Consider the following 24,914-nt stretch of genomic DNA (forward strand, 5'->3'; position numbering starts at 1 on the left):
CGTGCCCATTGTGGACATCTGCAGAGTAGCAACTTGGGCCTCTGCCCATACATTCACACAGCACTATGTCGTATAGCTGGACTCGACATCAGACGCTATACTGGGACTTGCGGTTTTATCATCCGCCCAGACTGCAACTCCGAAGCCCCTCCCTTCCAGAGAGGGGCACTGCTCTACAGTCACCTAAAGTGGAGCACCCCCATGGACACTCTTTGAAAAAGAGAAGGTTACTTACGCTGTGCAGTAACTAAGGTTCTTCGAGATGGTTGTCCCTGTGGGTGCTCCACTACCCACCTCTCTACTTTAGAGTTTTTATGCTAGAAACTGTGGTAGAGAAGTGGGGGTTGGTCGCACAATGCTATGTAACTGCCAGAGGTGGCACGAGATGGGGACAGCACATGTGCGACCCAACCAGGCGCTGTTACTAAAAATCTCTGATTACAAGGGCAGGGGCGCAGATTCACCTAAAGTGGAGCACCCACGTGGACACCCATCTCAAAGAACCTCAGTTACTACACAGGGTGAATAACCTTCTCTTTGTTTCGCTTGATGAAAAAGTGTGTGTGTCTGTCTGTGTATGCACATATTGCTGTTTAAAGATGTGTAGCACAGTCAGAGTTAGTACATGTTTTTCATCTCTTCTAATACATGTACCTTATCCCTGTTTAGAAGGATCACTTGTAGTAGTGAGTAGGTTGTGCAGGGATCCTTGAGACATGGGCTTCTGCTGAGATTGTCAATAAGGTATCTGTCATGGTGATAGTTTTTATGATGTGGTTATCACTTCAGTAGAACTGGCACTTAGACCATCAAGTCATTACTGATGGTAATGACCCTAGGTCACACTTGACCTGTGCCAGATTTAGGTAAGGATTATCAAAGGAGCCTGAGAGAGAGAGAGATGCCCAACTCCATTGAATTTGAAAATCTCTGCCTCAAATCACTGATCCAGAAATGAGAGGCTCCATATACTGTTATAAATCCCTTGAAAGATCCAGTCCCTCCTTTCCCCATTTTATAAGTAGTTATAACAGCAGTAAAGAATTACAATATATTTTGACGTCCTGCCTTCAAAGATTTATTTTGAAATAAACAAAGTAGAAATAAATTGCAGTAAAAGCTGCATAAAACATATAAATCTGAATTTTATAACTTTGTTTCCCCCCCTCATTGTAGTTTTTATCCTCCAGTTGATGAGCCTGGTATTGGCCCTGAAAAATTGGATCTGTCTATGCGTCATGAAAGAAAAATTATCTTCAGAGGCAAAACCTTTCTGTTCCTAAGTGCTAAACAGGTAACTGGTCTCTGGGTTGCAAAGATGTAAAGACAATATTGATCAAAGTATTTAAAAGATACTTTGAAACAGAAAACCTATGAAATTAGTTTTGTTTGTAAAAATGTACCAGTTAGAATTCAAATGTAACACCTTGTATGTTGATAGTGTATTGAAACTGCACTCATTCAGAAGGTATGTAATAGGGAGTGAAACTTTTGTGGGGGCCTGCCACAGATGTTCAAGCATCTGTGGAACTTGATCTTGATTCGGAGACGTTGTCTTAACCCATCAACAGAAATTGGACCTCAGCCCTTCAATCTGTGTCTTTTACTCACTTTCGTTTAAAACATTGAGTCATCTCCCTTCACCTACGGAAACTATCCACGAATGTCTGATTCCAATTGGCATGCTCTGAAAGTCCACAATCCTCTGAGTATAGAAAAACAATTGTGCTCATGCAGTTTTATATCAAGTTTATCGGCTGTGGAGTATCCTAAAACTATAGCAACTTTGCCCATATGAACTACTGGACAGTCTCTGTTTAAAGAGAGGGATCTCTGCTTGCAGAAGCCTGGATAAAAAGCTGCATTTTGTAACAGTTTTAGTTGAATACACACACAGCTGAAATCTGTACGTGAAGAGTAGGGTTAACCTATTCCATTTAGGTTGGTCACTAAAAATGCCTTCGGTTGGGTGCAAAAAACTAATTTTTTGGTCTTGGATTGCAAAACTGGGTGAGAGGGTTTAAAGGCTATCTTAATTGCTCCTAGTTGTTGCCTACCTGTACTATTGTATATGTGTGCCTCTTACTTTTTTAAACAAATGAGAAATATAAATGTTCATGGCACTTTACAGACATAAGACCCTGCCTCTTCCCTCAGGATCTTAGAGTCAGAGGCCCAAGTCCTGCAAAGGAATCTGCAAGTGCAGATCATTACCCCATGTGGATTCCCACTGAAATAACTGAATTCTGCACAGGAAAGAAAAGTCTGCATTTTCAGAACTTTTTACAGGATCAGGGCCCAGTTTGAGACAAGGTCTAATGAGAGAAATACTGATGAACACATGATGGCAACTGGCGGGGAGGTGGGCAGGAATCAGAAAACTTGCAATGGTCTCTTTTGATATTGTCTCTCTGATGCCAAACATGCTTAATAGAGATTTGAATAATCACTTGCACTGGTAGTATAAGCTCGTGTATGTAAGCACGTTGCTCCTGGGGGAATTCTGCGCCACTGCGCAATGCCGAATTTTGCAGAAATTAACATGCACGCAGAATTTCTTTTCCCCCACTGAAATGGGCTGCAGTGTTGCTGGCCGCCATTAAGGGCTGCTGGACCCAGCAGAGCCCAGCTTACACACAGAAGACACTGCCGGGGGGAAGGGAGCTAGAGGGTTCCTGGCAACTGCAGTTCCCAGCATACCCTAAGGGAAGGAGACGGCAGTGTGCAGGAAACTCCATGCAAGCCTGGGACCAAGCATCAGGCTGTTTCTCCCTCTGGATCCCGGGGATGGGAGGGCCACAGCTGGGCTCGGGGACCGGGGGGGGAGGAGGGCACTGTCTGGGCTCTGGGGTGGGGAGGGCGTTTGGGTGTATTGACTGGAGGGGGCACCATGGCTGCACTCTGGAGGGAAGGGGTTGTGGGTGTCTGGGCTCCCGGCTGGGCTCAGGGGGACGGGGAGTGTGTGGGGGTGGGAGGGGCAGAGAAATAGGAACTATGTTGTCATAGGGGTTTCTTTAACTCTCTACTCCTGGGGGAATTTTTGTGTGTGTCTGTATTGTTACAGACATACTTGCTGACAGGTATTTTGAAATAAATTACCAAAATAATAGAAACTGGTGTGATTATGTAGTGTTATTTCGACAAATAAAATTTACAGAATTTTGCAGAATTTTAAAATGTGTGCAGAATTTTTATTTATTTGATACAGAATACCCCCAGGAGTAGCACATATGCATTTTACTTAGAGCTGGCTGAAACTCAGGATTTCCAATTTGCGAGAAATTGCAAATTTTGAAATTTGGTTTTGTTCTCTCACTAACAAGATCCAGAAGAAAATTCATTTTGGGAACGCTGTCACATGGTATTTCTGAAACATAGCATGTTCCCTGGGACCTGGCAGCTGCTGACTGAAACGAACGTTCTTGACAGTTGCAACACTGCTGTTGGGTACTATTCACTATCGGTGGTGAAACTGACAGGAGTGTCCATTTCAGTCAGTAGCTGCCAGGTCTCCCAGAGTATGTCTACAGGGGGGTAAAAAACTTGGCAGCTGACCTGGGTCAGCTGACTTGGGCTTGAACTCCGGGGCTAAAAAATCGCTGTGTAGATGTTGGCAGCCCAAACCCAAATGTCTACGCATCAATTTTTAGCCCCATGAGCCTGAGTCAGATGACCTGGGCAGCTTCAGCTGTGCCATGGGTCTCTTATCCCTGTGTAGATGTACCCTCAGGGTCTGCAGCTCCAGGGCAGACTGGCCATGCCCACTGCCTCAGGACTGGGAACCCCGGTGCTTCAGAGTTCCCAGGCCAGCTGGCTCCCAGGGCTGATTGTTTGTCAAATTGAACCATTTTCTCAAGACAATGTGGGTTTGATGAACAGGCATTTTCCAACAAAATTCTTCATCAGAAAATTTCTAACTGGGTTTAGATTTCCTCAAATTAATATAGTTCTGATTCTAGAATAGGTTCTGATATTATTCAATATTATTGTTGCTTCAGTAAAAAGAATACTAATGGATCTGACTAAATTTAATCTGTTCATTAAATTGCATTTTCTTTCTTGATTTTTAGCATAAGAAACTGAGTCCAGCAATTATTCTTGGAGGGGGAGAAGCAAAACTGTTGCCAGAGAGAATAAAAGAAACTTCTTTACTGTTAGCTCCTGAAGTTTGTGTCATTGATGCAGGATTAACTAACTCGCAGGTCCCAATGTCTGACTCAGTGAGAAATTGGATTGATTCCATTATCGCCGTGTTACAAAGGTGAAATAGATTCTTTTACTTTAATAGAAATTTCAGAAAATTTTAGCAGTAATTTGGATTAGTTCTTTGTGTACGGATTAAAGATGGGATTTTTTTGGAGAGGGTGTCTATATTGCTCAAGAGTCTTACAATAATTTAATGAAATATTGACTAAAACTTTTGGGGGAAGGAAGGATTGTGTCGTCTTAGAGAATTTTGTGTAAGAACATCCAAATGAATCACAATTAATTGGACTTTGTTCAGTTAAAGTGTCAGTTTACTTTTTCCCTTGACCAACTGTTTGCTGTCTACAATATAAATAGGAAAGTCAAGTCCTTTCTTGTTCTACCATTTAAAAAAAAAAAAGCTATGAATAAAAGGATTGTGGAAAAATAGGAGAGAAAATCTATTGGTTAAATAGACACAAGTGCATTTCTCAACAGATGAATAGGAACTACTTTCAAAATAAACTCTTACGGAATACAAATAAGATCACAGGAGCAGGAGCTGTCCTATGTTTTTATAAAAAGAACAGGAGTACTTGTGGCACCTTAGAGACTAACAAATTTATTAGAGCATAAGCTTTCGTGGGCTATAGCCCACTTCTTCGGATGCATATAGAATGGAACATATATTGAGGAGATATATATACACACATACAGAGAGTACCCAGAAGTCACCTCCTACAAGACAGGCCCAACAAAGAAAATAACAGAACACCACTAGCTGTTACCTTCAGCCCCCAACTAAAACCTCTCCAGTGCATCATCAAAGATCTACAACCTATCCTGAAAGATGATCCCTCACTCTCACAGATCTTGGGAGACAGACCTGTCCTCGCTTACAGACAGCCCCCCAACCTAAAGCAAATACTCACCAGCAACCACACATCACTGAACAAAAACACTGACCCAGGAACCTATCCTTGTAACAAAGCCCGATGCCAACTCTGTCCACATATCTATTCAAGTGACATCATCATAGGACCTAATCACATCAGCCATACCATCAGGGGCTCGTTCACCTGCACATCTACCAATGTGATATATGCCATCATGTGCCAGCAATGCCCCTCTGCCATGTACATTGGCCAAACCGGACAGTCTCTACGCAAAAGAATTAATGGACACAAATCTGACATCAGGAATCATAATACTCAAAAACCAGTGGGAGAACACTTTAACCTGTCTGGTCATTCAATGACAGACCTGCGGGTGGCTATTTTACAACAGAAAAACTTCAAAAACAGACTCCAACGAGAGACTGCTGAGCTGAAATTGATATGCAAACTAGATACAATCAATTTAGGATTGAATAAGGACTGGGAATGGCTGAGCCATTACAAACATTGAATCTATCTCCCCTTGTAAGTATTCTCACACTTCTTATCAAACTGTCTGTACTGGGCTATCTTGATTATCACTTCAAACGTTTTTTTTTTTTTCTCTTAATTGGCCTCTCAGAGTTGGTAAGACAACTCCCACCTGTTCATGCTCTCTGTATGTGTATATATATCTCCTCAATATATGTTCCATTCTATATGCATCCGAAGAAGTGGGCTGTAGCCCACGAAAGCTTATGCTCTAATAAATTTGTTAGTCTCTAAGGTGCCACAAGTACTCCTGTTCTTTTTGCGGATACAGACTAACACGGCTGCTACTCTGAAACCTCTGTTTTTATAGAGGTTCACATTGGTAATAATGATAAAAAAAAGAATTTTAACAAACCTAATAGGTTAATAGTATTTAGGCCCACAGATCATCCACGTAGGAAAGAAAACCAGAGAACCTGTCTTGTTTCACGGGAGGCTGTGTGCATGGAAGAGAGGTGCCTCCATAGAAGTCAGATCGTGTCAGAAGCACTTGTCTTTCATATCATTTTTCTACTCTCCTCCTCCCCAGTGAATTAGAGCACACTTTATGGGAAGCACCTTAGTTTGGCTAAGTGTCCAGATCTGAACTGAGGTCAGGAAGGGAAAGGGGCACTGTCAAGATTACTAGGACTAAAAATGGACCTGCAGTGGCAATGGGACATTGAAGTTCTCACCTGCAAGGCTCATATGTTAAGATTTTTTCCCTTAAGCCTGCTGTTGGTGCATGAAGCATTTTGTACTGTATGATGGGATTGCTGCCATTTGCTACTCCGTCTTTGAACATGTTTTTGAGAAGCACATGTTTGTATAAAAGAACAGAGTATTTGAATATAAAAGCTGCTGATCTTTGGTACTTAATTTTCTAAAACTGTGTTTTATTTTTAATAGCAAGAATCTCAGAGCCATTCCAGAAGCAGAAATTGGATTAGCAGTTATCTTCATGTCTATGGAAAGATATTGCAACCCTCAAAACCAGCCTGGCATAGGTAATTTTATAAACTTTGTTATTCTGCGGGGGGAGGGGGAGGAGAGGGGTGTGTGTGTGTGTATATTTTGTTAGTAGTATTTATTTTGTATTACCATAGAACCTAGAAGTCTTAGTCATGGCTGATTATCTTAGTTTAAGCAAAGGAGGCAACATATGTCTTTGTATACAAAAGGGTCAAGTAATAGCTAATGGCCATTCTCTTTTCAGGCCTATATATGTTTTTAAAATAAATGTTCTTTTATTTTTTCCATATAGTATTTTTTGCTTTAATGTTTTTGTAATTTTTGCACCAAAGATTATCATATTTATAGATGTAAAGAAAAAAGCAGACACTGACTTAAAATCAGATATATTGTGCAGTGAATATACAAAAACGTATTAAAAGAATGTTTTGAAATCCACATTTTTAAATGGCACACAGGAACAATATATATGTAATCTGCTTATTCCATGCTATCCTGCACCCTTGGAATGAGAACAGTAGTGCAAAGCAGATGAAGGATGAACAGTAGAAAGTAAAAAGAATAAAAATAATAAGAAAGGAATGGGTTTATAATGCAGTTCCTTATTTGCACTTAAAGGCATCAATCTTTTTAAAAAACTAAAATAAAAATTCAGAACAGTAATAGTTTAGTTGGCCTGAAAATGTAATAGGGAAAAGTCTAGACTTCACAGGTTTGGTTTTCGGTGTTTTGTTTCCAAGCATTAGCATAAGAACAGCCATGCTGGGTCAGATCAGTGGTCCATCTAGCCCAGTATCCTGTCTCTGACAGTCGCCAGTGCCACATGCTTTTGGCAATTGGAGGTTTAGGGACACCCAGAGTGTGAAGTTGCATCTCTGACCATCTTAGCTAATAGCCATTGAGGGACCTATCCTCCATGAATTTACCTAATTATTTTTTGAACCAGTTTATACTCTAGTATATTGCATTGTATTCACTAATGCAGTAAGAATCTAAATCTATGCGAACCGATCATACTTTTTTCCTGTTTTCCAAATGTTTGGTTTTTTGGGAGGGGTGAGGGGCAGGGCATCAAGTTTGGGACGTGGCTTAAGGGATTAAAATAGTATGTGTTTTGTATTATATTAATAACCTAAGCTATATTTACAGGTTTAAATTACATGCTATTCTATGTAGTTTTTAAATTAAACAATAAGTCCTAAAATGGTAGGTATTTCTGGGTCACTGGTGTATGTTTTGAGTGCATTCAGGCAACGAGACTGAAGGGTGAGGGTGAAATCCTATCCCCACTCAAATCAGTGTGATTTCTGTCATTTGCTTCAGTGGGGCCAAAGATTTCATCCCACGTGCCTTGCACCACATAGTGCACCAGTAACCCCTCCTGATGAGGCTTGTTGATTCTTACATGTGTTGAAAAATGCACAAAAGACAGTTTAAAGAAATAAGCTAGTTTTGGAAAAAGCAAACAAACAAACCAATATTCCTTGACGATGAAACAGGAAGTTCATGAGGGAAAGTGGGGCACACAGAACTGGCACAGCCCAATAGGATTTGATGGTTGATGATAATGTTTCTTTAAAAACAACCACCACCTGTCTCTGGACATATGTGCATAAATTATATTAAAAACAATACAAAATAAGTTGACTAGTATTAAAAAAAACCCTAATGAGACTTGTCCCACAGTCAATTATATAAGTAGAGAGAGAGAGAGAGACAGTCTTCATCCCTTCAGGCAAATGCTTGAATAAATGGACTTTGTTCCAGGCCATGAAGGTCATCACACTTAAAATCTAATGGAGGAAACAATTCCAGAGTTCAAAGGTCACTAAAAACTGTCTTACCCAAACATTTAGTACCAAGTACTGTAAGAAAGCATGAGTCAACTTGTCTTTCGCAGCAGGGCAAAGCAAAACAATTAAAGTGTAAGCACTCACTAAAGAGACCTGCACATGATTATAGACAGCTCAGTGTGCAATGGCAGCAAATCCCCATTCTACCTTCCACCTCCCCACCCCACCCCCACCCCCACCCACAAAAAGAGACTATAGAAGAAAAAATACTGAAAATATAATACCATTATATAACATTATATAACACTTTGAGTGCTGTGTTCACTTCTGGTTATCTCATCAGAAAAAAGGTACAGCAGAAATGGAAGGGGGCCAGATGTGGGCAACAAAAATGATTTAGAGACTTGGAAGACTGCATATGTGAAAAGATTATAAAGATTAATACTGTTTCATTCAGTGAAGAGGTGATTAATTGAGGACATGATAGAGTGAAGTAACAAATGAGATTCACTATGTATACTGGGTGCTCCTTATTACTGTCTCACATGAAACAATAAAGGGACATCTGATCAAAATGAGAAGCAAAAAATTTAAAACTGAATAAAGGAAATAATTTCTTAGCTTGCAGCACTTGTTGCCATTAATGGCAAACAATTAGTAGGATTCAAAAAAGGATTTAATATTTATACGGATAATGTAAACAACCACATTTACGTTAGGATAAAAATGCATAAGGGATATAAACCGTCCTGCTTCATGGCGTAAGTCAATCATTGACCAACGGGGTCAGGAATAAACTTTTCCTTTAGCCGGTGTATTCCGTCATAGGATCCCTTCTTGCACTTTAGATGCAAGTTAAATAGTAGTAATCCTGAGGGGCCATAAATAACCTGAAAAAATAACTACCACATAATCAGTTTAGATTTCTTGTTTTTTGAATGTTGTGTTTTATGATATGTACGGCTGGGTCTTGTGCTATACCAATGACTGTTTAATATTAAAGTATTTATTATACTGATGAGAATACTGTGGACCAGAATCCTACAGTCCATCATTACTCAAACAAAACTGTCATTGACTTTCATTTCAGTGGTATTTTTGACCAAGAAAGAGTCCTAGGATTTGGTTCTTGAAGTTCATTGAATCATAGAAGATTAGGGTTGGAAGAGACCTTAGGAGGTCACATAGTCCAACCCCCTGCTCAAAGCAGGAACAACCCCAACTAAATCATCCCAGCCAGGGCTTTGTCAGCCGGGCCTTAAAAGCCTCTAAGGATGAGATTCCACCACCTCTCTAGGTAACCCATTCCAGTGCTTTCACCTAGTGAAATAGTTTTTCCTAATATCCAACCTAGACCTCCCCCACTGCAACTTGAGACCATTGCTCCTTGTTCTGTCATCTGCCAGCACTGAGAACAGCCTAGCTCCATCCTCTTTGGAACCCCTCTTCAGGTAGTTGAAGGCTGCTATCAAATCCCCCCTCACTCTTCTGCAGACTAAATAAGCCCGGTTCCCTCAGCCTCTCCTCGCAAGTCATGTGTCCCAGCCCCCTAATCATTTTCATTGCTCTCCGCTGGTCTCTCTCCAATTTGTCCACATCCTTTCTGTAGTGGGGGGCCCAAAACTGGACGCAATACTCCAGATGTGGCCTCACCAGTACAAAATAGAGAGGAATAATCACTTCCCTCGATCTGCTGGCAGTGCTCCTATTAATGCAACCCAATATGCCATTAACCTTCTTGGCAACAAGGGCACACTGTTGACTCATATCCAGCTTCTCGTGCACTGTAATCCCCAGGTCCTTTTCTGCAGAACTGCCGCTTAGCCAGTCGGTCCCCAGCCTGTAGCAGTGCATGGGATTCTTCTGTCCTAAGTGCAGGACTCTGCACTTGTCCTTGTTGAACCTCATCATATTTCTTTTGGCCTAATCCTCCAATTTGTCTAGGTCCCTCTGGACCCTATCTCTACTCTCCAGTGTATCTTCCTCTCCCCCCAAGCTTAGTGTCATCCGCGAGCTTGCTGAGAGTGCAATCCATCCCATCATCCAGATCATTAATGAAGATGTTGAACAAAACCAGCCCCAGGACCGACCCCTGGGAAACTCCTCTTGATACCGACTGCCAACTAGACATCGAGCCATTGATCACTACCCGTTGAGTCCGACGATCTAGCCAGCTTTCCATCCACCTTATAGTCCATTCATCCAATCCATACTTTTTTAACTTGCTAGCAAGAATACTGTTGGAGATTGTATCAAAAGCTTTGCTAAAGTCAAGATATATCACATCCACCGCTTTCCCCATATCCACAGAGCCAGTTATCTCATCATAAAAGGCAATCAGGTTGCTCAGGCATGAGTTGCCCTTGGTGAATCCTGGTTGTCTGTTCCTGATGACCTTCCTCTCCTCCAAGTGCTTCAGAATGGATTCCTTGAGGACCTGCTCCATGATTTTTCCAGGGACTGAGGTGAGGTGAGGCTGACCAGTCTATAGTTCCCCAGATTCTCCTTCCCTTTTTTAAAGATGGGTACTATATTTGCCTTTTTCCAATCGTCTGGGACCTCCCCCGATTACCATGAGTTTTCAAAGATAATGGCCAATGGCTCTGCAATCACATCAGCCAACTCCCTCAGCACCCTCGGATGCATTAGATTTGGACCCATGGACTTGTGCATGTCCAGCTTTTCTAGATAGTCCTTAACCTGTTTTTTCACCACTGAGGGCTTCTCACCTCCTCTCAGCAGTCTGGGAGCTGATCTTGTCTGTGAAGACCGAGGCAAAAAAGCATTTAGGACTTCAGCTTTTTCCACATCATCTGTCACTAGGTTGCCTCCCCCATTCAGTAAGGTTCCCACACTTTCCCTGACCACCTCCTTGTTGCCAACATACCTGTAGAAACCCTTTTTGTTACTCTTCACATCCCTTGCTAGCTGCAACTCCAATTGTGCTTTGGCCTTCCTGATTACACCTCTGCATGCTCAAGCAATATTTTTATACTCCTCCCTAGTCATCTGTCCAAGTTTCCACTTCTTGTAAGCTTCCTTTTTGTGTTTAAGCTCACCAAAGATTTCTCTGTTAAACCAAGCTGGTTGCCTGCCATATTTGCTATTCTTTCTGCACATCAGGATGGTTTGTTCCTGCGCCCGCAATAAGGCTTCTTTAAAATACAGCCAGCTCTCCTGGACTCCTTTTCCCCTCATATTAGCCTCCCGGGAGATCCTGCCCATCAGTTCCCTGCAGGAGTCAGTCTGCTTTTCTGAAGTCCAGGGTTTGTATTCTGCTGCTCTCCTTTCTTCCTTTTGTCAGGATCCTGAACTCGACCATCTCATGGTCCCTGCTGCCCAGGTTGCCACCCACTTCTACTTCCCCTATCAATTCTTCCCTGTTTGTGAGCAGCAGGTCAAGAGGAGCATGGCCCCTACATGTTTCCTCCAGCAATTGCACCAGGAAATTGTCCCCAACGCTCTCCAAAAACTTCCTGGATGGTCTGTGTACTACTGAATTACTCTCCCAACAGATGTCAGGGTGATTGAAGTCCCCCATGAAAACCAGGGCCTGTGATCTGGAAACTTCTGTTAGTTGTCCGAAGAAAGCCTCGTCTACCTCATCCTCCTGGTCTGGTGGTCTATAGCAGACGCCCACCACGACATCACCCTTGTTGCTCTCGCTTCTAAATTTAACCCAAAGACTCTCAACAGGCTTTTCTCCAGTTTCATACTGGAGCTCTGAGCAATCATACTGAGCTATTACATACAGTGCAACTCCTCCACCTTTTCTCCCCCACCTATCCTTCCTGAACATTTTATACCCATCCATGACAGTGCTCCAGTCATCTGAGTTACACCACTAAGTTGCTGTTATTCCTATCACATCATATTTCCTTGACTGTGCAGGACTTCCAATTTTTCCTGCTTGTTTCCCAGGCTTCTTGCGTTCGTGTACAGGCACCTAAGATATCTAGTCGATTGTTCTACTTTCTCAGTGTGAATCAGGAGACCTATCCTGTTGCACCTTCCTCCTTGTGTTTCCTCCTGGTATCCCACTTCCCCACTTACCTCTGGGCTTAGGTCACCATCCCCTGGTGAACCTAGTGTAAAGCCCTCCTCACTAGGTTAGCAAGCCTGCCTGCGAAGATGCTCTTCCCTTCCTTTGTTAGGTGGATCCCATCTCTTCCTAGCACTCCTTCTTCCTGGAACATCACATGGTCAAAGAATCCAAAGCCCTCTCTCCGATACCACCTGCGTAACCGCGCATTTACTTCCACAATTCAATGGTCCCTACCTGGGCCTTTTCCTTCAACAGGGAGGATGGACGTCTTGTGCCTCAAACTCCTTTAACCTTCTTCCCAGAGCCACGTTGTCTGCGGTGACCTGCTGAAGGTCGTTTTTGGCAGTATCATTGGTGCCCACGAGGAGAAGTAGGAAGGGGTAGCAGTCCGAGGGCTTGATCAGTCTCCGCAGACACTCCGTCACATCCTGAATTCTAGCTCCAGGCAAGCAGCACACTGCCTGGAGTTGTATGTTAACTATTGAATCTGTGTGGATTTATAATTAAAATCAGTTAACAGAAATAGTACTGTAATAATGGCTTATACATACACAGAGCCACAGGAAGAATGCTAACTTTTTAATTGTTCCATATGTTCAACTTGCAGCCAAACAGCTGGTTAGTCCAGGATCAGCTATTCTGCATCCAACCCTTTCTCAGAGTTCGACTGTAGATGAGACCATAATGCCTGTTACTACAAGTGATAGAGCATATGTAGCTGACACAGAACCAGAAGAACCATGGTAAAGTACACCTTGAAATAGTTTCCTAAGTTGATGTCTATAAATAAGGCTATTACCATGTCAGAGGAAATTTGAGCCAGTTATAGACTTGCCATAGTCAGTGGGGCTCAGCATTTGATGCGGCACTCCCTAACTTGCAAAAGTAAACTGTCCACAGTGGTCCAACTTCTGTCTTGAAGTGATAGGGTACAGCAAGAAAGCCAGCTGGGGCATCAGGTTTGACACTAGAAGATGCGATTGGTGATGCAGCAGATCTGATTGGCTGTTGTAACCATGTTCAGAATTCTAAAGCAATTTCATAATTATCTAGATCATCTAGTCATAGCAGGTATTAATATTAATTTATATAGCTTCCATAAGTGTTCGTTGTATACCACAGGTACAGCTGCATTACTGTGGTGCTCTGTAATGTGTATGCTCTTTCTACAATGATTGCCTGTATGTTTACTTAGTATTTTTTCCTCCCTTTTGTGTAGTATGGAGATAAGCGGAGAGGAGACAGAGAAAACTCCCAAAATGGATCGAAGAGACAAAATGTATTCACAGAATATAACCAGTGTAAAGGAGACTCCCAGCACTAGTGGCAGTGTAAATACAGGGACGGTATTACCCAGGATGCATAGAACGCTTGTGGTTGACCAAAAAAGTCAACCCCTCTCACCCTCTAAAATTTTAGGAGTTAATAGAAATAGAGAGAGAGCTTCACAGCAAGAGTCTAACTCCATTAAACATTATTTCCAGGCAGCTCCAAAGAAAAGGTATGTTCACGGAAATTCTTTTTTTTTTTTTTTTTTGGGGGGGGGGTATTTTTCATATTGTCAGATGGTGCTATTTTTGTTTTAGAAAGTAATTTGTTTTAGTTCAAGGGGCATACATTTTATTCCCAATGTAGATTTTACTACCTCACTAAGAAATTGAATTCCTCTATTCATTTTTTATTTTAAACTGGCCATTTCTAGGTATCTGTTTCCCCAAACAGAAAAGTGTATGCTAAGGTTGCTCAGATTCAAATCCCAACACAATCATGAAAAATGCAGAAAATCGTCAGTTGAGGCATATAAATAAAGATTGCCTTAACTCCCACTTGTATTATGCAATGTTCATGCAGGTGGTTCATCTCTGTAACAAACTCCCATGGACACCCAACATATAGCTAAGCACAGTGCACACAACCAAGTACTCTAAATGCGTAAGCAACATTACAAAATCAAAATGAAGAAAATCATCACTTGTGGATTTTTGGATTCATATTCAGTCATTGTGCGTTGTTCACTTACTGAGTTTATCATGTTGAAAAATTCTTTGTTTCTTTCTGGCTAAGGGAAAGGATTGAAGAGGGAGAAACATCTGTACCTAAACTGGCAAAGATGGAGGAAAAATCATCTCCTCTTTCCAGTCAAACCCAACCCACAACTTCCTTGATGTGGAAAAGTAAAGTGGAACAGACTCAAAAGGAACAATATACCTTGGACCTGAAAACAAACCTTTCGCCTGTAGATACAAGCCTAAAGCTTGCAATAGAAAGTAGCAAATCAGAGAAAGATAAAACTGTTACTAAAAATGTTTCCAGTGAAAAGCCTGCATCAAAGAAGAGAAAAGAGTTAGGTGATTTAGTTGAGGATGCAGCTACACTAGAGCTTGTGTTTGGGAGCAAAGAGCTGGATTGGGAAGCTGAAATGGGGGATTGTGGTGAGGAGCATGGAACCAATATGCAGAAAAAAAGACGTTTGGAAACGAAGGGGGAAAGGATTGAAGAAGAAAATGTAATTCAAGAAGAAGCCAATAGGATATTGGTAAGTAATGTTCTTTATTAATCACTTGTTATGGACCTGATCCTGCAAGTTACAGCATCATTGGAGGAGCCTGTGCAGCAGCATCTTGCAAGATTAGACTGTTAGCACAGAGACAAATGCAGCTTAAGAACAGATACCAGCTTTGAGCAGTTTGAATGCATTATATTAGCTCTCATGCCGTTATAAACGAGCAGTAGGTATAGTCTGGGGATTTTATGTAAATATTTTGATGAATGAGTTAAAATACACCTCTACCCCAATATAACGCTGTCCTCGGGAGCCAAAAAATCTTACCGCGTCATAGGTGAAACCGCATTATATCGAACTTGCTTTGATCCGCCGGAGTGCGCAGCCCTGCCCCCCCCCCCCCCCCCCCAGAGCACTGCTTTACCGCGTTATATCCGAATTCGTGTTATATCGGGTCGCATTATATCGGGGTAGAGGTGTATAGACTTCCTTGCTCTCCAGAAGTCACTATCCTGTAGCGTTTTTAGAGTTTATTTCCCCAGATGGAGGCACTTTGTAACTTTAAACCGGCATCAGTTATTTACACTTCATACTTTCTTTCTGAAGTTGTCAATTTGCTCTTGTTAAAGAAATACAGCCTTTGTAAGCAGAACAGCCAATCCTTTTCCTGTCCTGAAGAGAAGTTTTTTAGTACAGTGTGCAGTTATTGTTATTAACTGTTATGCTCCTGAATTCCCAGGAGAAACTGTGTCAAGCTCCTTTCCAGCCAGAGAATTTCTGTACCTGTGTGTTGGGTGTCAGCAAGATGATATATTGTCAGATCATTATGTATTCTTAGCGTTCTCACCTAATAGCTCTCAAATAGCTACGCCCCATATGTGAAACAGAGATACTAAGCTGCATAGACAGATGTCTGATCTGATATGGGGTTAATTTCTTCACTATTTTTCTTAAACTATAAGTATATTGCAGCTTAAATATTTTAGCAAACCTTATGGGTTTATGAAAATCACTGTAAGTGATGAGTATCTGAAACATTTTGGTTGAATGTAAACAGCTCTTGTGACTTTTTTCTCTTTTTCCCCCTTTGGAAATATGCCTCTGTTTGCCACAGAGATTCTTTCCTAAGTAAAGCACTATCCCATTTCCCCCCCCCAAACATGCTCTTCTGTATGCTGACTCCATATATCAGTCTTTGTTGGGCTGCCACAATAAATCAGACACACTTGTATGCACAATAGTAAATTAACTAATGTTGCTCGCCAATGAAAACTCCTTTTCTAGAGGTACATTCTGAAGTTTTGAAAGCATGCCACTTGGAAAAGCCAAGAATGTGGCAACAAAACTAGTCCCAGATTAGCATGCTGTGACCTTTAGCTAAACAACAGATATTGGACACACAGGTTACACAACTTTTTTTATCTTCAGATTGCAGAAAGAAACCAGAGTTTTAAATGTTCTTATTTAACATTTATATAGCACCATAAATGTATACAAAATTTGTAGAAATGTAAAACTGTTCTTACTTGGGTGACCAGATAGCAAGTGTGAAAAATCATGACACTTTTTTTTCCGCCAGGGGAAGGAGGAGGAAATATAGTTGCATATACAAGACAGCTCCTAATATTGGGAATCTTGTCACCCTAGTTCTTACCCTAAAGAGTGTATAATCAAAGTTAGACAATGTGAGTGATGGCAGCAGGCAAATGGAGGAATAAGGGTTATAACAAATAAAGGCTCATGTGATTGATTGTGTGGTTATGAGCTTGTGATTACTGACTCTTTTAAATTTGAGATTGAAGTAAAGTCCTAGAGGAAGAATAGAAGGCACTGGATGTTTGGTCTAATTAAAAATAAGTTACTTGGAGGAGGACAAGAGAAGATGCTTGGGAGAAGGATATTATTAAAAGCATAGGGGACAAGTGTGTGTATGTGGCGGTGTTAAGGGAGCAAGGATTAGGTTTAATTGACATAGTGGTAAAAACACCACAAGTTGCTGAAGCTTAATCTACACTGGTGGGAAAATGATCTAGTGTAGACATGGCTTAAGTGCTGTAATAATAATAATGGAATTTTTTATTTGCGTCAAATAACTCTCCACATTATACAGTAAAGAATCCCCCCACTTCACCTATATTATGGAAGGTCAGCACCGAAAATTACTTGTTTGTTGAAATAAAGGAAGCTGATGACATTCACCTGAAAGAGAGCACTTCTTAAGTTTCTTTAGACATAGTAACTAAAGAATTTATTATAAGCTTAATTCTTCATGTGGTAGACAAGTTCTTGCCTGATAACTGTGGCCTGGAATCCTTTTTTTGTTTGTGTCCCTTTTCAGAGGTCAGATACGTGTTTTTGGACACTTTCTGGAATCTGAGGGTGCAAAGTCTGATTTGTACTGAGATTCTGGTCATGTGGCTGAGGTAAAAGTGTAGACAAGGCTTTAGTTTTCTGGTGTGAAAGAACATGTTTGGTATTGAGCCAAAAATGACAGGGGACTTTTGATAAAAGGCAAAATTTTAATCTAATCTGACCACTTGGGCCACTGCAAGTAAACACTTTAGGAAACGTTGAGTTGATACTAGCACCTTCCCCACCTGATTTTTTCATAACAAACATCATTTGTGACATCAACACACCTTTATAGCAGAAATAGAAAAGCCTTAGAGAAGTTATTAGCTATTGAGTAAAATTGTGATGTGTAGTATTATGCTTTCCCTTCTTTAACTACAGGCTGTGAGGAGACTAGCCTTGATCCTAATCACAATTGCTCCCAAATTGACACTTACATTTAGTTATTTCCTGACCATGAACTCTGGGATATACTTTAAAATAGAAAACTAATAGTTTGATTCATACCTGAAAATTTAGTGATTTTCATAATCCTTACTGGTACGATTTTAGGAATTATGAATTCTTAAGGAAAAATACTTGTTTTCTTATACTAAAAAAGGTAATCTGAACAAACCAGGGACAGTGGTTTTATTAGAACAATGCATTGCTAAAGTATATGTCCAGGGTATTTTAGGGTTTTTTTTGTAAATATGCAGTCATAATTTACATTTACAATGATTGCTCTTTAAAATTGTTTGGTCAAACAGCAGGAAAATGAACTTGGCGCTGTTCCAACTTCAAAGAAGAAAATTGAGATTAAGCAAGAATCATCAGTTTTGGTAAGAAACTAGTCAAATGTAAGGAATACCTAGCATTAGTTAATACTCAGAAATGTGAAGGAAATGTATCAGTTTTTTGCTTTTAAAACTAAGTTCATATGTGTGCAGTGGACATAGGAGGGTTTGATGAATGAGGGCTTATTTAAACATAAAAGTTGTACCGCTTTAACTATATCAGTATATAGTCAAAGACGTACAGGTACACCACCAACTTCTCTTATGTGGATGCAGTTACATTGGTATAAAAGTGCTTATCCCATGTAGATTATTACCATAGGGGAAGGGAGATAAATACACCAGTAGAAGTCATCTTTTATATTGGTGTAACTGTGTCAATAATAGGGCTTTCAGTGGCATAAAATTATTACAGTAGAATAAATCACACCCTTAACCAAAATATTATTATTAACCTTGTTTATTATGGTAGTCATATGCCAAGAATAGGCCCTCGTGCTAGGTGCTGTACAAATAGTAGTAGAATTCCTGTCCCAAAGAGTTTATAATCTGAATAGCCCAGACAGACACAGGGTGGGTGAAGGGGTATAACACACAAGCAAAGTAAAAATATGATGGCAGCAAATGTCATATTGGTTCCATAATTTTGAGGGGTTGGAAGATCAGCTAATTAGAGGGAAAATGAAGGAAGAAGGGGCACTGAAAGAAAGGGTGTGTGTGGAGGACAGGGCAGGGGAGAAGTAGTTAAGAGAGTAGGTGTGGAGTGAAGATGACGTGAAGAGATCATGAGGGGAAGAGGGTTGAAGCAAACAGCCAATCAGCACAGGGCAGAGAAAGTCCAGTCAGAACCGTAGAAAGTTGTTTGAATGTCCAAAGGTCCCTGATTTGGCTGCTTCTGCAGCTGCTCCTATGGGCTGGAGTCTCTGGGTACATCTACACTGCAGCTGGAGATGCAATTTCCAGCTCGGGTAGGTGTATACACGATAGCTGTGATCAAGCTGGTTTGCTAAAAATAGCAGGGTAGCCATGGTGGTGCAGGCAGCATCACGAGCTAAGCGCCGGCATACAGTCCCCTCTGAGACACCAAGTACGTACTCAGTCGACTAGTCCAGTGGTGTGCAAACTTTTCCAGTCGCGCCCACCCCCTTACCATTAAAGGAATCTGTTGTTTCCAAACACTCACGCGCGCGCACACACACACACACACTACTGCACAGCCAAGGCCTCCTCTGCACCAGGCTTATTCTATCTTCCAGCCAGTCTTTCACTGCTAGGGCAGGGCCAATACCTTCTCCTCTGCCCCACCCTCCTCTGGTTTTCAGGGTGGGGGAAACCACGTGTGATGGTCTCTGGGGGCGGAGCCAGAGCTGGGCACGGAGCCTGCTGGGGGTGGAAATTGTCGTGGCACACTGATCCACAGGCTGGGTGGCCCGCTGAGGTGAGTCGGGGTGGAGGTGGCGCTCTCTCCCCACTTCCCCTATGGGGGCTGGCCCAGGCCCTACTGCATGGAGCTGGCACGAGCTGCCTGGCATCGCCACTTGCCCCCCGAATGTTCCTCTGGGTGTGCCCCACAGTTTGCACACCACTGAACCTAGCTCATGATGTTGTCCACACTGCAGTGGTTACACTGCTATTTTTAGCGTGCTAGCTTGATCAAAGCTAGTGCTTGTACATCTGCCTGAGCTGGGAATTGTATCTCCAGCTGCAGTGTAGACCCAAGCCCAAATCTCGTTCCTCCCTGCAGTTTTCCCCCCACAGCCACATGGCAAGGGGAGGAATCACCTGGGTCCGAGTTTCCCCAGAGTGGGGGTAACACTTAAGTTTAGCCTTAGTTTACTAGAAATCTAATTTTAAATTTTAAGCCTTATCTAGACTGTTATGTTCTGAGCTAATATCTGCCTTCCATTTCTAACCCGTCAAGGGTACATTCTCTGATCTCTTAAAAATAGGCTCTTAGTTTACTGAACAACTTGAAGTTCTCCTTTCCCCTTTTTCCTCTCACAAGAACACTGACGGACTTCAAGATGTCTCCAGCAATCTGCCCAGCAGACTCTTGTTGACTGAATTTAGATCACTGGTTGTTAGCCATCCAAGGCCAAATAGTCTTGTTGCTGCACAAATCAATTATAAGCAACTGAACAACTTTAAGAAATTCAAAAAGGTGAGTGCATATTTTAAACTGCCACAAGATGGCACTGTTTGAAATAGCTATGTAAGTGCTGCTAATACAATAGAAATGTTATTAGATGAAAGGCATTCTTAGAAATTCTACTTCCACTTATATTTTATTAACTTACTGTCACCATTGTGGTAAAGAGCAAAATACTGTGGCAATTTTTGTATTAATTTATCAGACAGATACCAGAGAAGGTTACCTCCCACCCACAGGCAACCCATGGGGGGGGGGGGGCATGCGGAGTCACGTGCCCCCCAGATTTGCTCCTTGACTTGTACTGAGCATGCTCACATGGACTGAGCATGCCCTCACCCGCGTCCTCCCCCCATCAGCAGGCACGGGTCGTCTCTGCTCCCACCAGATGATTACCTAGAGACCTGTGTTCTTTTTGGAGGCTTGTGCAGTTCTTACTCAAGCTGACTCATTAAATGATACTGTGATCTTGAACAGTATTATAACTTCAGGTTGTATCTCCTCTTAGGCTTGTTGTGTCACTTTCAAATAACCTATTGAGAACATATATTGGCTTGAAGTTTTACGTTTTGACTACGAAAATTTGGATTTCTAAACATACTACTAAAATGCATGTCTTATAAAACTAAGATCAACTGGGTTCTGAGAGTGACTTTTACAAAACTTTGTGTTCATTGTAGGAATATAGCTTCAGCCCAGAATTTAAAGAGAAAGTGCAGTGTAATCTAAGATATGCAATACACTACATTTAAGTAAAAAATGTAAATGCCTTTAAATGGACATGGTCATCTTGAAAATCACATTTGTATGAAAATATTGTACCTACCATAGTTCCAAGTAGCATTTTAAAATTGTTCAATAGAACATGCAATATCTTTGAATGTATCATCCTTTCCGTTCTGCATTACAAGTTCTTCTCTACATCAGACTGGATTAGAAACTTAAAATATCAGTTTCTGTTGTTTTCAAATGCATTTAAAATGTATTAGCTTATTAATTTAACAGATTAAAAATATAACTAGTCACAGGTCTTTCTTTGGGGGGAGGTTTGCAGGTGGTGTGCTATTTAAGTAGAACTATTCATTGCACAGATACTGTTAGACAAATTGGATGAAAGGTATTCTGCCTTTCATCCAATGTAAATTTACTAGAGGTGACTACTCTTGTTTTGCACGGTTGTCAGCCTGCACTATAACAGCAAACATTTCTTGTCCAACAGGTACCTTATCCTGGAGCAGGACAACTTCCACACATTATTGGAGGATCAGATCTGATAGGTCACCATGCCAAAAAGAATTCACAGTTGGAAGAATGGTTAAGGCAGGAAATGGAGGTAAGGAATTCTTTCCAGGCAACAAAACAACTGCAGTCCTTCCCAAGAACAGGGCAGCTCTGTACTAAAAGTTGAGCCTATATGCTGAACAAATCTGCCACTTAACACATCCAAAAAGGTGTTAGGGATGTGACCCAAATAAACAAAAGGGGTTCAATGATAAGGCTGACATTCTACTGATTCTTTTGGATAAATCTGATATGTAATATTAATAAAAATTTAAATAAAATGTTTAAATCTTTCACACTGTCGGTACAGAGGAGACTGCTGTAAAGGAAAAGGCACTGACCTAGGAGAAAGTGATTTTAATGACTGAGTAAAATAAACATTTTATTGAGGCTCAGCCCTGCATGAATTCTGAGTGTGGCTGTGAAAGTTTTTACATTAACAAGCTCAGCGACCTCAGCATTCAAGGTGCTCAGTGCAGCACTGCTGATGGTCTGCTCACAGACTAGAATGCAGTTGATATTCAGATGAAAAATATATAAGAGATGTGCATGTTGTAATCAGGAGACTGAATGTTGTGTTTTTCACTAGAGAACAGATTGCCATTTGTATGTAATTTATATCTTGCTGTAGCAGTTCTCAACTTTTTCATTTTGTGTGCTGCTTCTTTAAAAAAAGCTCCTCTCACGGGCCACATCCCATCCCAATCTCCCACTCCAGGTTCCATATCTTTCCTGTGGTATCAGTATTACTTGGTTAATTGGAAAGGTAATAAGACAGTATTAAGGAGAAAATGTGATAGGTGGGACTTCTTGAGTTTTTTACTCCATTCCCACTTCTGTATTTGCTGCTTATTTCCTCTCCCTGATTTTAGCAGTTGATTTCAGCGCTAGATTTTACCTTGCAGTAAAGCACTGCATAATCTCGCCTGGCCACGTTGAAATTTGTTGTCTTGGGTGCTTGTTATCCTAATTTGGCATCCACCACAAATTTACTCATTGTTGAATTTATATGAGGCACACCTATGAAGGACACGAGCAGTGGAGCAGAGAGGTTCTGACTCCTTTTTCCCCTCTCACCCTCCAGCTCAGGTAGCTAAAAAAGCCTTTGGAAGCCCTAAAATTAATCATAACCTGGATTCCAATTAACAAAGTATCCCCTCTTGAAAACAGCCATAGATGCTTTACTCCCATGACAGAAGCAACTCCGGTTAGAAGAGGTCAGCAGACCACAGTTTGAGAGTATGCTGTTACCCAAATTTTTTAAAGTTCAGAATATAGTTTGCGTAAAAAGGTACCATGCCAGCATGTTGGCCTAACCCTGAGAGATGCTAAAGCTCTGCGGCTTGTATTGTCTTTAGTTGTGGATGTTCAGCACTTCTCCGGCTCAACTCTTAAAAATTTTATAGCAACACAAGGGATCAAACTCATAGGACAGTTTAAAATGGTGAAATTTGCAGCTCCTTTTGCCCCTTCCCTTTTCGCCACCAAAGCATACATGTTACACTTAGATAGCATAGATTTTAACTTAGACTCACAACATACCACTTACGCACCCCTGTAACTCATCACTGTATTAGAGAGACTTAATTACTCAAATTCAAAGTTGGTGCTTTGCAGACTCAGTTGCTGAAAGATGATAGCACTGAATGAAAAAACTCTGTAGCAGGAAGGTATAGGTAGTTGTAAACTAAAGTAGGTCATCCATTACTTTAACTTGCATCTCCTTGGCATAAGTTACGTTAACTTACAGCTACTTGACACTGTGTAAAGGAGTCTGCCTTCACACCACCGCTGAACTAGTTTCAGAGTTTAAAACTAATTGTGACAAAACTCAAAATTGTGACCAATAGGTTTCTGCTTGTTGCAGTTTTAGTCTGACATTCCTGCTTCTGAAAGTTCCGTCATGACAAGTAATGTAAAGCCCTGGATATTTTTCCATCCCCTTCATTTTTGTCTGACACAGGACAGCTACACTGTGCAGTTAGCCCAGGTAATTGGCACCTGGGTCTGAGCATTTGAGTTAGCCTAGCCTGAGTATGAGCATTCCCACAACAAAGCTGTCCCTCTGTTACTGTGTCCTCATTATTACTGCCCTCATCCATGAATGTCTGGGGGCACAGCCTATGGGTTTTTTGTGCAGAAACTCTCTAATATTCTTTTCCAGTAAATTGTGGGAGAACTTCTCGGTCCTTTGGAGGAAATTGTGGGAAAGGGTTTTGTAGGACTTTCAGCACACGAGTGATCTTGCCTGCATCTTCACTGCAAAGTAGGCAAGTTCTAGCCTGAGTTAAACCACAGCTCTGGCTTTAATCCGTACCCCTACCCATGCAAGCAAGCATAAATTCAAAGTCCAAATAAGCACATGCTTGAGGGTTTTGTGTGTGGATGAGAGTGGTTTGGGCAAAAACATGTAAGAGCATGGGCTAAGACTAACTACAGTGATGACATTCCCACAAGTGTCTGATCGTTTTTCAGATTGGTTTCTGTAACTATGGTCTACTTTAAGAATTGAAAATCATAATCTGACATTCCTGTAAAACGCATTGTATGTGACGTATTCACAGCAAGATGTCTCAGTACAGGACTGTTGTGTTAGTATGAACATTATTGAAGAGATTTACTTTATTTTGTCAGGAACAGAATCGGCATGCAAGAGAGGAATCACTTGCTGATGATCTCTTTAGGTAAGGGATTTTTTTGTTAGTGCTTTTAAAAGGTCTGATATGTTATACATCACCTCACTTATTTTCTGGACAAATTTCAGTTTTCTAATTAAACCATGATGGCTAATGCTCCATTGGCGGCCTCCTTTCTTGATACCACATCTGAGTAGAACGTGGCATCCTCTTCTGCTCTTTCCTAACTTACTTTATACCTTAAACTTCATCAGTTCCTGGGCCATACATGACTCCTTTTAATGTAATGTTCAAAACTACTAGTCTTATTGGTAATTAGAGCCTTTTCAGATAGAATTGTTGCTGCGTCATCTCCGTCCTATAAACTCCACTTTAGCCCCTAATTCCAGGAACCTGGGCATTAAGTTTGAATCAAGAGTCACTTTCCTACTTGTGAGGATGCAGCTTTCCTTCCTGCTATCAGAGTTTGCCAGTTCCTGTCTCCCTATTGGTTGGAAGGTTTTGCTCTGGCTGAACCAGAGACTCCCCTTTCCAGCATAAACAAAACTAGTCCAAAATAAAAGCAGATTGCTTGGGTTATAGTGCTGTAATCAGAGTCTGGGGGGACCCTCTCCACTTTTCACAGGGGGGCTCATACCTTTTCAAACAGAGCTCCTAAATGGGCCTTTGCCCCATTCATTTCCAGGCTTCGGCCCTTTCTCCATGAAAAGATCAGTACTGCGCTTCCCTTGTTTCCTTTTTGGTAGAGAGACTCTCAGCAGGTCTTGCCATCTTCCTGATCTCTCTCTCCAGAATAAAGCAAGCCTTTTTATACCC

The 24,914-nt window shown here is 41.3% G+C and overlaps 1 protein-coding gene across 1 annotated transcript in view; it reads left to right on the plus strand.

The window, feature by feature from the left end:
* The window catches only part of NBN (nibrin), a 59,828-nt gene that overhangs the window by 28,364 nt on the left and 6,550 nt on the right, over positions 1 to 24,914 (plus strand). Inside the window, exons 6-15 of the mRNA XM_065398709.1 lie at positions 1,177 to 1,294; positions 4,071 to 4,261; positions 6,501 to 6,598; positions 13,009 to 13,144; positions 13,621 to 13,902; positions 14,466 to 14,937; positions 18,006 to 18,077; positions 20,038 to 20,193; positions 21,401 to 21,514; positions 24,097 to 24,146. Coding sequence (XP_065254781.1) covers positions 1,177 to 1,294; positions 4,071 to 4,261; positions 6,501 to 6,598; positions 13,009 to 13,144; positions 13,621 to 13,902; positions 14,466 to 14,937; positions 18,006 to 18,077; positions 20,038 to 20,193; positions 21,401 to 21,514; positions 24,097 to 24,146 — 1,689 coding nt within the window. The remainder of the gene's footprint in view (positions 1 to 1,176; positions 1,295 to 4,070; positions 4,262 to 6,500; positions 6,599 to 13,008; positions 13,145 to 13,620; positions 13,903 to 14,465; positions 14,938 to 18,005; positions 18,078 to 20,037; positions 20,194 to 21,400; positions 21,515 to 24,096; positions 24,147 to 24,914) is intronic.

The sequence above is a fragment of the Emys orbicularis genome, chromosome 2 (genome assembly GCF_028017835.1).
Source record: "Emys orbicularis isolate rEmyOrb1 chromosome 2, rEmyOrb1.hap1, whole genome shotgun sequence".
NCBI lineage: Eukaryota > Metazoa > Chordata > Testudines > Emydidae > Emys > Emys orbicularis.